This window comes from Orycteropus afer, unplaced genomic scaffold (genome assembly GCF_000298275.1).
Source record: "Orycteropus afer afer isolate SDZICR_OR568_19922 unplaced genomic scaffold, OryAfe1.0 scaffold00384, whole genome shotgun sequence".
NCBI classification, from domain to species: Eukaryota; Metazoa; Chordata; class Mammalia; order Tubulidentata; family Orycteropodidae; genus Orycteropus; species Orycteropus afer.
In genome coordinates this window covers 2,173,194-2,186,398 of record NW_006921971.1, presented here as the reverse complement: position 1 = coordinate 2,186,398, position 13,205 = coordinate 2,173,194, and the positions used below count along the sequence as shown (strand labels likewise).

Genomic DNA, 13,205 nt, shown 5'->3' with positions numbered 1-13,205 from the left:
AACCCAGCTATGGAAGTATCCAAAGTAAATAAGCCTACAAGATTGTAAACAGGGAACCAGAGACATCAATTGACAAATGAGGAGAACTAGAAACCAAAAAGAGGGAAAAACTGTGTTGTTACGGAACTTCTAGATGGTACAGAAGTCAAGACAACTACAAGATAGAATGGACCATTCTAAAAACTATAAATCACAGGATAACCTCAAAGAAAAATGATAAACCTTCACATCAAAATAAAAAAGAGAACCAGCATAAATATTCAGCAAATACTAAAACAATAAAAATGAAGGAAGTGATAACATGATTCATAAACAAAATGAGCTCAGCATAGAAAATTATATGGAACAAAGAAATTGACACCACGAAAAAGCACATAACAAAAATGACAGCAACAAATTCATATTTGCTGATAGTTACATATCTGGCAAGGGGCCTATCTTTAAGATTTATAGAAAACCCCAATGCTTCAACACCAAAGGAATTAACAATCCAATTGAAAAATGGGCAGAAGGCATGAATAGACACTTCACCAAGGAGGATATTCAGGTAGCCAGCTAATCCATGAAGAGATCCTCACGATCATTGGCCATCAGAAAGGTGCAAATCAAAACAACAATGAAATACTTTCTCACCCCAGCACTGATGGCAAGGTTCAACAAGACAGAGAATAACAAATGCTGGTGCGGATGTGGAGAGATTGGGACTCTCATACACTGCTGGTGGGACTGTGAAGTGATACAACCACTGTGGAAAGCAATCTGGCAATTCCCTAGAAAGCTGGAATTGGAGATACCATTTGACCCAGCAATCCCATTACTAGGTATATATCCTAGAGAGGTGAAAACCAGGACAGGAACAGATACATGCCACTCATGTTCATCACAGCACTGTTTACAATAACAAAAAGATGGAAACAACCTACGTGCCCATCAGTGGAAGAGTGAATGGCCAAACTATGGAACATACAAACAATGGAATGCTATGCAGCACTAAAGAATAATGTAGAGTCTGCAAAACACCACATAATATGGATGAACTTGGAGGACATTATGCTGAGTGAAATAAGTCAATCACAGAAGGACAAATATAGTATTAGTTGGTTGTTGTGGAGGGTCAAGGAAAGGTTTGTATATGGAGGGAAACTTTCTTTGTTGCTTGATGGGGTGGGAGGGGAGGGGACGGAACACTGCAAAGGAAAAGAAAGCACTGACCCTTGTCACTTTAGTTTTGTGTATTTCACTGTACATAAATTATATTTCAATAAAATGCATTAAAGAAAAAAAAATTCTGCCTTAGGTTTGCTGGTTTGGGGATGTCTGTGGAAGCTATCTAAGTGTTTGGAAAGCTGAACCAAGCAAAGACGTTGTTTTGAAAGCCCGGCAGGCGTGTTCATCCTCACAACATCCTAAAGATTCACGTTTTCCAGGTGTTTTTTCTGCAGCTCTGAAAGGGTAACTAACAGAGCTTGTTGCTGTTTGACCAGAGCTTCCTCAGTGGGAAAAACCCTATTCGTAGGCATTTATTGACAATGATCAGTAGCATTTTTTTTTTCTTTTAACTTTGTACCTGCCTAAGGATAGCGATAGGAGCTCCGGTAGCATAGTGCCTAAGGCACTTGACTGATAACCAGAAGGCAGGCGGTTCAAACCCACCAGCCACTCCTCGGAAGGAAGGTTGGGCAATCTACTTCCGTAGTGATACTGCCTCGGAAACCCAAGGAGGGGTTGCTATGAGTCGGGTGCGACTCGACAGCACATAACAACAACAACAAGGATAGCGATGTTGGTTGGGGCCAACAAATCTGGCCAGAAAATGTAAAATATCCAAGAGTGAGAGGTCTGTGTTGGGCTGTGCACATGCCCACGAAAGAAAGAACCAAGATGGTCTTAGTCTCTCACATCTGGCTAACCCTGAGACTCTGTGAGCAGAAAATGAAAGCTAAGGATGAATTATAAACTGCAGGAAGGTTGAAAGCGTGCCTTCATACACACACACACACACACACACACACACACACTGAGCACCTTGGCAAACGACTTTCTGATTCCAGATATTGAAGGCAACCTTTGCCCAATCGGTAGCTGGCCACTAGGGCAGCTGAACGGAGCCTTTGGTGAACGCATGTTTCAGAGACTGCACATTTTATAGAGTAAGTTCAGGACAACTACTCAACAAGACACACAAACATGTTCAAGAAAGAATCATGAGCCCTGCAAAGAAAGAAGAAGAAACGGTCCATACACAGGGAGAAAGGCATTGGCATAAACCACCCTTGAGGAAGGGTGGATCCTGGACCTGGTAGACTAAGATTGTAAAGCAGCTGTTGTAAATATCCTCAAATAATGGAAGGACACCTCTTCTGTAGAATTACAGAAAATGATGAGAATGATGTCCCACTAAACAGAGAATGTTAATAACCCTAAGCCAGCCCCACTGGCTTCCAGGCAGTTCTCTCTCACAGTGACCTGTGTAGGACAGAATAGAACTTCCCCGTAGTGTCTAAGGCACTTGACTGCTAACCAGAAAGCTGGCGGTTCAAACCCTCCAGCCACTCCTCAGAAGGAAGACTGGGCAATCTACTTCCATAGTGATAACCACCTCGGAACCCCAAGGAGGGATCGCTGTGAGTCGGAATCGACTCAACAGCAGCGCATTTGATTTTGGGTTTTGGCGTATGAGTTCCAAGGCTGGCCTCTCTACAGAAGCAGATTGCCACATCTTTCTCCCATGGAGCAGCTGGTGGGTTAGAACCACTGATCTTATGATCAGCAGCCCAGCACTTTAACTGCTGCACTGCCAGGGCTCCTAGAGAACGTTGTTGTTGTTGTTATGTGCCATCGAGTCAAACCTGACTCATAGCGACCCCTCCTTGGGTTTCCGAGGCAGTATCACTACGGGAGTAGGATTGCCCAACCTTCCTTCCGAGCTAGAGGATATTAGCAGATTAAAATTATATAAAAGAACCAAACAGAAATTCTGGAGTTGAAAATTGCAATACCTCAAGTGCGAAATTCACTAGAGATGCTCGACAGCAGATGTGAGTGAACAACAACAAGAAAAAATTAACAAGCGGACTTGAACATCAGTCAGTTGAGTTTATCCAGTCCGAGGAACAGAACAAAAAGAATGAGTGAAAAGGAAAAGTGTCAGAGACTCATGAGAAACATCAAATGTGCCAACATATGCATAACGGGAGCCCCGGTGGGTAGTGGTGGGGAGAGGGGAGACGCTGGAAGAACATGGGAAGAAACGTTGGCCTGAAAGTGTCCCCACTTGATGAAGAAGATCATTAATACATAGATCCAGGGAGGTCAACACACTCAGAGGGATCTGCACCTGGACATTCAAGCGAAGGGCTTCCTTGGCTCCTCTTAGACTGTTCTGGATTATAATTTGGTCTGTTGTGCCCTATCTTTTAGTAATAATACTGAATCCCTCCAGTTACACAACTTACACACATTTGGTGTCGCAAACAACGAGAAAATATAAAGCATATATAAATATCACAGATAATTAGTGCAGTGTCATCTTTTATACAATGAATTTTAATAATGTTTTAAACTCTTTTTATGAAAGTCTTTTTCCTCTTTGGAGTCAAGGTTCATTTCATGTGACTTAATTAATTTGACATTTTTTATTTCATATAAACAAACATGCAAATTAGTTATATACAGCTTTTAATATTTTATTTTAAATTAATTTACAGTGATTTAATTTGGTTAATATTACCATTTGAAGAGCAAATACTTAATCGTGATGTAATTTTTTGTTCCATAATAACTAGTCTCTCTTCTGTACATAACCAGGATCTAGATGTCTCTCTCATGTGAGTCCGTATTTAGATAGTTTGGAAAATAGCAGTGTCAGTTATTTAATGTTGTTGTTGTTATGTGCCGTCAAGTCGAACCTGACTTATAGCGACCCCTCCTTGGGTTTCCGAGGCAGTATCATTACGGAAGTAGATTGCCCCATGTTCCTTCTGAGGAGTGGCTGGTGGGTTTGAACTGCCAGCCTTAATAGGTAAGAAGTACTGAAACATTTCATAAATGACTATAAAACAAGATTTGGGGCAGAAAAAATGTGACAAATGAGGTCACCACATAGACATCATTTCATTGGCTGAACTTGGCCCTTATATTTTCCCCAAAACATATTAGGTGAACTCACTGAATTCTGTGAAAACCAGTAGGGAAAGGAGACATGTGGCGTCCAGCCGCTGTTTCTGAGCAGCGTAGGCTTAGTGGGCCGGCTGTGTTTCTGTTTTGTGCACTGACGTGGCCCGTTGCTGCTGAAAGCGATGAGAACTCCTGAAAAGTTACAAGCTTGCTGTCATGGATAACAGCCTGCATAGATGGGATCCCACATTCCACGCTGCTGTTCCTGCTTAACTCCCTGCTGGAGGGATGTGGGTTACATCCTCAAAGTGCTTTCGTGGCACAGCAGAGCGTTCTGGAACAGATTCAGTTAGCTTGGCGGAGATTCACGTTACCCACTGAGGGCGCGCTCTGTGAACGCTGCGCACGCACAATGGGAGATTAAAGGTAGGTTTGCCGACAACTCATCGGTATCTGGTTTGCTATTGTGAAAGGTTCCACTGGCCTCCATTTTTACTTCCATAACATGATCGCAGGTTATGCTTTACAAACTATATTTACGTGAATAGAACTTTCGATTGAAGTATCAAAATGGCTATTTCTTTTTCAAGTCATTCTTTTATCAGTTGGAGTAAAAATAAAATTAAGATTGTTAATGTACTGGGCAAGTATTTTGATATGTGTCATTAAAAAATGTTTTAAGATTCTATTTTAATACACTTTTCACTTTGTTTTATAACTGAGAAGGCAAGTTTTTATAGGGATTCCTAGTTTGGTCTGGGGAGCTCTGGTAGCGTAGTGCCTAAGGCACTTGACTGCTAACCAGAGGCTGACGGTCAAACCCACCAGCCACTCCTCGGAAGGAAGCATCTACTTTCGTAGTGATATTGCCTCGGAAACCCAAGGAGGGGTCACTATGAGTTGGGTCTGACTCAACAGCACACAACAGCAACAACAACAACGATAAAATTTTTTAAATGTGGTAGCTTGTGAGACCAAATCAAGGATTCTTTATTTTTCTTAGACATTTTGTTTGTTAAGGAAATTATTAATAACCATCTAATAGAACCTGAAATGATTAAATATTTTGTGTAACCCTTAACGTAAAAATACACCATAGATAAAAATACTTAGACTTCATATTAAGGCAAAGCCAAGACTCTAGACCAGTTCTGTAAAATGGCTCAATTCATACTGAGTGCTCGACTTGACTATACGCTTTGTAATCCATAAATGCTGGTGGAGAAGTCAGCCCGGCCAGCAACCATGACAATGGGATTTTTGGTTATGGTGGTTACTGTTCCTGTTTTGTTCCTGCCTTTGTGTTCTCTGTCTCATTGTCATACGACTGTCCCTACTGCTATTGAATTTCCTGGATTTTCTGCCACAGTGTTTCTCTTCAGAAGCACGTAATCTGTGTGTGGTGACTGTGCTTCAGTCACTGCTCCGGTCTCAGTGGTGAGAGAACAGCCTCCCTGTCCTCTCTTCTCATGCGGTACATCCGGGTTATTTCATCGGCTTCCTGGTTCCAGCCACCACCTCGGTTTGAATCATGCCCAAGCGTGTGGCTGTACTTCTCTTGACCTACACGTGTGAATCTCCCAGAGATCTGGCAGCGTCCGGGGACTGGATCTGCGGAAGGGCCTGCTCCTGTGCTAGCTTTCTCTCTTAGCAGTGTGGGCGCGTGCTCTCTCTCCCCCTTTAGATATTTTGGGACATCTTGATTGTTTCGCCTCCTTTTCATCTTCACTGCTGTTATTCTAATCTCAGTCTTAATCTTCTGTGTCACGTGGTTTTATAAAAAAAGTCCAAACTGGTATCTTTACCACTGATGTTTTGCCTTCTCTAGTTCTTTGCTACTAGTATTAGTAAGATTCTCTGTCTTAGGAAAACATTTCTGCATTCCTTATAATGTAAATCTTGGGACCAACACAGAGTAAGTCTACACTGTTTCTCATATTGATTCACATGGTGTTTGAATAGTGTTGTTAGGTGTCCCATATTAATCTTCCCCTCTTTCGGTTCTCACATCCTAGACCAGACGTACAAGCAGAACTAAAAGCTCTTTGATAAGTGAGAGGATAACTACAGTACGACATTGAACTGTGGGAGATTTCTGTTTCTTAGTGAATTTAGGTGAATGTGGCACATTCAGAAGTTGGCATAACAGGAGGCAGTGATTTATTCCTAAATTAACATATGGGTTTAATACAATTTGCACCAAAAGAAAAGGGGCATTGAAATCCAAGAAAAGGAGGTTTTCTTTGTTTTGAAAACTTGACAAATTTTTTCTGAAATTTATCTGGAAAAATTAATACATTTACATCCTTATTTATTTGGAATACCATGACATTAATCTAGTTTCAGGAAATAAGCTGAACTTTCCCGTAGATGGGGCCGCAGAGCTGAGCCTTGTTACTAGAAGCCCCTTCACAGTGCGTGGGGTATTTTAGTGTCTGCACCCAGATTTTCCACCAATTTTGGTCCCCCACCCCCACCTCCGTAGTATCATCCAAGCAGAATTTCTCCCTGTTTCCTTGGAGATTTCCCCGATGCTTTTGAGAGCTGTGTCTCTGCAGTCAGGGGGCTGCCTGCTTCCCCTGTGGGGCGCTCTCCTGACTTCTTCCCCAATGGCCTTTCTAAACACACAGGCAGAGGGACAGGGCGGGGTCACTCACTGCACATCTTACAGTGGCGAGAAATACCACGAGAAGTTTGGCTGCCCCTTCTTGTTTGACCAAGGAGACTGCTGAACTGTAAGCTAAGATAATTGAACTAAGTAGCATTGATGGGCCATCTCCTTTGGGCGGGAGCTGCTCGCAGTTGATACATGGTCTTTTAATGGGACTGTATCTTCCTCACTGTGACTCGATTAGGTGGAAGACCTCCCTCCTCATTCCCGGGGTACTGATGAGGAAATGCCATCTGAATTAGATAAAGTGTTCGAGGTGATCATTTCAAATTAGATCATGTTTTATTATATGGCAAATTACATTATCTTGACCTTTGCATAATGAGGTTTGCCCTGAATTTAGTATTTTTTAAGGTTTTTTTCCTCATTTTAGCTGTTTCACTTGGTACTTTGATAATGTGTCTTCTGATATGTGTGTGGATGTGTGAGTCCGTCTGTCTGTCTACTCCCAATTCAAGTCCTCACACAGTGAAATTGCCATTTTTGCACAAAGAACGAGCGCTACATTCACAATGACTTTGCTGAGTGGCCGCAGCAGGCCTCTGACATTCCCAGGAGCGTTGCTCTGCTCTTCAGGGCTTGACTCTGGGCCTGTCCTCATTATTTCCCATGCCCTTCAGTTTGCTGGAAACTTTGGAATCCTATACGTGTAGTTGTCAGTGAGATAGTCAAAAGCTTGGAATCCTTGGATTAAACATCCCCGATGGATTTTTATCATTGGTATTAAAGTAGCAAATGAAGCACACACATGACTTCAAAATTTTAAGAAAAATATTAGAAAGGCGTCTGCCTTCCCTGCTTGATTGGATGAAAGGATGGACGGAGGCCTCAGATCGTACTTAGTGACCAGCCGCACAGGAAGCTGGTGGGGACAATCTTCGGATGCTGTGAAAGGCATCCGTTTGACAGGGCAGGTGACTATGAAAGAAAGGGCTTCGTGTTGATGCTGTCACACAAACTGTTGACAGGTGTGAATGGATGACACGTTGAACCAGGTTGTGTTACACACAGAGTGTTGCTTTCTCACAGATTTGTTTTTCTTTATTCTATTATATGAGAATATTTGGTTTACAATACAGGGTTTTCACGTGTGAAGCTTTTGAAATTTAAACCAATAAATCCGTTTTCATTACAGAAACACCTGCTACATTTCCAGACCCTCTAAAGGAAAAGGAAACAGCAGCCCCTGGCGAAGATGTTCCGCTGGAGAGTTCCATTCGTCACGCCGAGTCAGGAGCTGGAGAGGAGCAGGTGGCCAGCATCTTGAACGGGGCCGAACTGGAGGCCGGTGCGGGTGCCGACACCATGGGGGACCTGCTGTCCACTCTGTCCTCAGAAGTGAAGAAATCGCAGGAGAGCTTAGCAGAGAACCCCAGTGAGCTGCTGAAGCCAGCTCCGTCCATCTCGAGCATCAGTCAGACCAAGGGCATCAATGTCAAGGAGATACTGAAGAGCCTCGTGGCAGCCCCCGTGGAGATCGCAGAATGTGGGCCCGAGCCTATCCCATACCCAGACCCGGCGCTAAAGAGAGAGGCCCAGGCCATTCTCCCAATGCAGTTTCATTCCTTTGACAGGTAGGTGCTGCAGGGACCATTCACGGTGCTCTAGACGTGGAAGGAAAATTAGAGCCTATTCGTTGACACATAGTGAGAGAGCTCTTGAGACGCTGTACTCACAAACACAGTTCCATAAGTTGTTGTTGTTATTTGCCATCAAAGCGTCTCTGACTTTATAAACACTGTCAAAGTGACTGACCGACTGAATTGAACTCACAATGAGGTGTATCCATAATACAACCCCTAAAGGGCTTCAGTGGGTTCCAGTGAGGAGCACACTGAGTTGGAAGTAAGGAAACCTGGCTTCCGGTTCTAACACACCATTATGTGATTGTAGCACATTCTGGAGTCATTTTCTCTCTTCAGACCTTGCCTGTTTCACATATAAGCGGGGAGAAAACCAACCACATCTCCCTACACGGTCCTTTGGGGTCTGAGATCCTACACTAATATTATAGAACTCGGTTAGAGTTAGTGGAGCTTAACTATCTTACTGTAAAAGACAGCATTCCAAAGTGAGACTGAATGCAAGTATATGGAAAAGATACGTTGCTTGTGGTCCCTTCCCTTACAGTCTCCTCTTGTCGGTGCAGAAGCCATCTTTGAGGTAGGTGTTTGAGAGTAAAGACCGACGAAAGGCACTGTAGGTTCCAGATGTAGGTCTGTGGTTCTGAGCATCCATTTGGGCGCCGTCCAACTGCATCTGGGTCTGTAGGACCATGGAGTGATTTTTTCCAAAAGGGAAGGTCACTCTCCTTTTGCTTATTACTCCCCCTAATGGTTTCAAGACCCCAAACCCAGACTCTTGGAGCACTGGCCCCCACGAGGGTGGAATACACTCAGGTGAGCAGAGGGCGTAGCCTGGGTGTGGGTTCTTGGGCTTTGCTTGGTGGGCAGGCAGGTGGTGGTAGGGGCCGCGGGTCCTGGACGGGTCCCGCTCCTGAGGCAGGCCATACGGCAGGCAGGGCTGGGCGCGCACCGCCGCCCTCACGTGCCTCTTTGCACCCTGCTCCTGTCCTCACCGTCTCAGCTGCCTTTCCCGCGGCTGCCGCTCCTCCAGCCTCTGCAGCCGCAGTGGTAGCAGCGCCAACAGGGACCCCAGGAAACGGACTCCCTTAAGACTTAACATGGTGTCCACACAACTTCCAGATCACACAGTGTCTTACTTTGCAGAACGAATTGTGGATGTTAAGTGCTGCATACCCATACTTAGAACGTGGCTTCTTTGTCCAGATAAATATGTTAAATCATACAAGAATTTTTAGTTGAAGAATTGAGAAATCTTTTTTCTGTTCCAAAATGCAGTCAATAAAAGTGATAGTTCACAAAAGCAGAATAAAACAATATCCTTTAGAAACAAAAACGTGTATGTGGAATATATCCTACTATTTAAAAACATGTGCAACATAGAGTCTGATGGTGCAATGCCTAAGGCACTTGACTGCTAACCAGAAGGCTGCCGGTTCAAACCCACCAGCCACTCCTCGGAAGGAAGGTTGGGTAATCTACTTCCGTAGTGATCCTGCCTCAAAAACCCAAAGAGGGGTCGCTGTGAGTCAGGTCCAACCCAACAGCAGTGAGTGAGTGCAGCACAGGAAAATATTTTAGATAATCACTGATCGTTAAGCATAAAACTTGACTCTGAACACTGGGATTGATGTATATTGCACACTGTATTTGCATGTCTGTGTATATACCAGAGAGCACGCTGGTTTACCACCTGAGTCACGCTGTTACTGATGTTTAAGGGCACTCTTTCATATGTGTCTGTATGTATTTATGTGAACATGAGCTCTGTGAGGTGACTGACAAGCCAGTGCTGTTTATTTTGGGGAGATAACATCAAGTGGGGAAACTGAATGAGTCCTGCCCTGGATCGTCCAAACTGGAATCTACCCCCAGTGCAACATGTAGTCCACGGGACCTTCTTTCAGTGGCCACACTCCTTTGTCCTGAGCAGAGACGTGTGTTCTCCATTGTGCAGAGCAGACGGGTGGCAGTGAGGCACCTAGCACCCTCCGTTAGGCGGAGTGGTCTTTGGACACAAACATCGTGACGGCGTCTCCTGTGAGCATTTTGCCGGTATCCACCAGCTTTCTCTTGAGGATCTGTGATAGCTGTGGCGCTAGTTACCCCATGGGCGGGAAAGTGAAGCCCCTTTGTCTTCCTCGAGCCTCCCCACGAGCAGGCAGAGTTCGGTTGCCGGTAGAACAGTGCCTTTGAAGGTGAATTCTTTGTGCTCGAAGCTTGGAAAATGCAAGAGGGGACACTGTACAATGGGGAGAAGTGCTCTTTTTCATATTTCTCTTGCACAGTTCGTGTTCCTGTCGTATCCAGGTGTCCATTCCCGTAGTTCTGTGGACATCCCTTTCGCCGTTCCGTGTGAGTGGCCTCTGTGTCACATGTTTGGTTTATGTCCCCAGGATCCTGTGCCCACATGCTCATGAATGGATAGATGCGTCAAGCACACGCACAGCCAAGTAAATGCGACCGTCCTTTAATTTCGGGTCATTAAAATTTCATTTTCAATTGACTTTTAAGTGATGTGTTTAAATTTTTTATGTACAGAATGATGAACACCAAGTATTACTGTGATTTGTGTAAAAGAATTGAATGAAATACAGTAAAGAACACATTTTGGTTTGAAGACACATTATCCTCCAAATGCTTTTATTTCTCATTAAAACTTCAGAAAGCAATCACCCGAGAGCCACTATTCCCAGCTACTCAGAATTTATCATGCTTTTGCTAATATGGCTTTAAGAATAAAAAACAGAACTTCTCGTCGCTCCTGGCAGCACCAGTGCAAAATACAGTGGGGTAGAATCCTTGTTCTGACCGGCCCACAGCATGATGAAATGGGAAGGCACAAAGCGCACCCCAGTCCTTTGTAGGAAGAGGGTCTCTGGTGGGTTAATGTATGCGACGGCTCAGGAACCTCAGATGGAAATGATGAGGAGATGGTGATGAAAGGACGGACGGAGGTCTCAGGGGCGCTGATGACGGATTGAACAGAAGTGCCCTGCGCCGCCCGTAACTCAAGTCTGTCGTCCTCACCGCTCGACGCCCTAATGGGAGGTGGCAGTCTGAAATGAGTTGCCACGGCAAAGAGTATTATTTTTGAAATGCTTTCACACAAGTCGCCAGGCACTGCATACAACTTAGTTTCATGCTTTAATGTCATCAGGAGGCACAAATTGGTGTGTCTAATTGTTTGCCACCTGCTAGCAAAATGAGCTGCCAGCCAGCGGACGGGCTGGATCGTCTGTCAGCCGCTCCCGAGATGGAGAGTGACAACATCAAACATGTGGCGGGGAGCTTGGCTGAGGCATCAGCCCCACGCCCACCCTGCACAGCGGGCTCTGCAATCCTGTTTGCAGGACGTCGCTGCCTTTTGCCTTCTCTGTCTCACGGTGGCCACGCTTCCATCCCGAGGTAGATGAACATGGTTCAGAAGCACTGAAGGCCAGTTATGACATGTCTTTTCACATCGGATTGGAGTCTTTGGAAATGGGATCCAAGGACAGGCTTTAGAACCGTAGTCACTTTCAAGCACAGGATGGTAATGAGTCTTCCTCTGCCAGTGACGTCTTGTTCATTTGTAGCTTTACTTGAAAAATGCATATGAACTCAGGCTCATTTCCCTGTAACTAAGCTGTGCTTCCTAATCACATTGTACAGTCCTCCCACACATCACTGTGGCTTTCAGACATGTAACCATTGTAGGCACGGTCTACTGGAAGTGCCAGTGGTGTGTTCTCTCACACGTGTGACCCCGCATAGGCACGGTGCACTGGAGATGCCAGCGGTGTGTTCTTTCATGCACGTAACCGGTCGTATGTGCAGTCTACTGGAGATGCCAGCGGTGTGTTCTCTCACCCGTGTGACCAGTCGTAGGTGCGTTCTACTGGAGGTGCCATCAGTGTGTTCCTTCACACATGTAACCAGTTGTATGCACAGTCTCCTGGAGATGCTAGCAGCGTTTTCTTTCACATGTGTAACCAGTCGTATGCACAGTCTACGCAGATGGCCAGCGAAGTGTTCTTTATCCTCATTTCAGGTCATGCGTTTGGAAATAGCTTCCTAAAACAGTGGCTGTAATTTGAACTCTGTTAATGTAGCTTCTGTCAAGGTTATTCCTCCTCATTCAGCATAGGGTGCTGCTGAATGTCACCATTTTGAAGCTTTTAGTATCATTTTAATTAAGTAAATGGCAGTATCACATTTTAGAAATGTTTACACTTACCTAGAATCAGCGTTTTTTAGTAGTGCATTTTTTTGTTGGATTGTATTATGATGCGTAGCTAAATATCTGCATATGTGGGATGCACTGGTGTCTCTCCTTTTGTTTCCCCCAGTCGTCTGTGCAGAGTGCAGGGTGCATCTTTAATCACAGAGCAGCCTGACGTATAGGTGTGTATGGAAAGTGCTAGAAGGTCAGGGTCCACCAGTGCTGTCCAGCAGTATGGCAATGCCATCTACCTACGACTGTTGTTGTTGTTGTTGTTAGGTGCCTTTGAGTTGTTCCTGACTCATAGCGACCCCATGCACACCAGAACGAAACACTGCCCGATCCCACGCCAGCTCCATGATCCCTGCTGTACTTGAGCCCATCACTGCAGCCACCGTGTCAATCCATTTCTTTGAAGGCCTTCCCCTCTTTCGTCGGCCCTCCACCCTTCTCCAGGGAATGGAATGGTCCCTTCTGACAGCATGACCAAAGTAGGTGAGACAGTCTGGCCATTCTCGCTTCCAAGGAGCATTTCGGGTGCACTTCCTCCAGGACAGATCTGTTAGTTCTTTTAGCAGTCCACGGTACTTTCAGTATTCTTTGCCAGCACCACAACTCAAAAGCATCAACT

At 44.8% G+C, this 13,205-nt stretch overlaps 1 protein-coding gene across 1 annotated transcript in view; it reads left to right on the top strand.

Moving 5' to 3' along the window:
- Positions 1-13,205, top strand: part of NBEA (neurobeachin) — a gene marked incomplete at its 5' end in the record, with an annotated part of 985,874 nt that overhangs the window by 445,894 nt on the left and 526,775 nt on the right. The window contains one exon of the mRNA XM_042782600.1: positions 7,923-8,361. Within this exon, the coding sequence (XP_042638534.1) occupies positions 7,923-8,361 (439 nt within the window). The remainder of the gene's footprint in view (positions 1-7,922; positions 8,362-13,205) is intronic.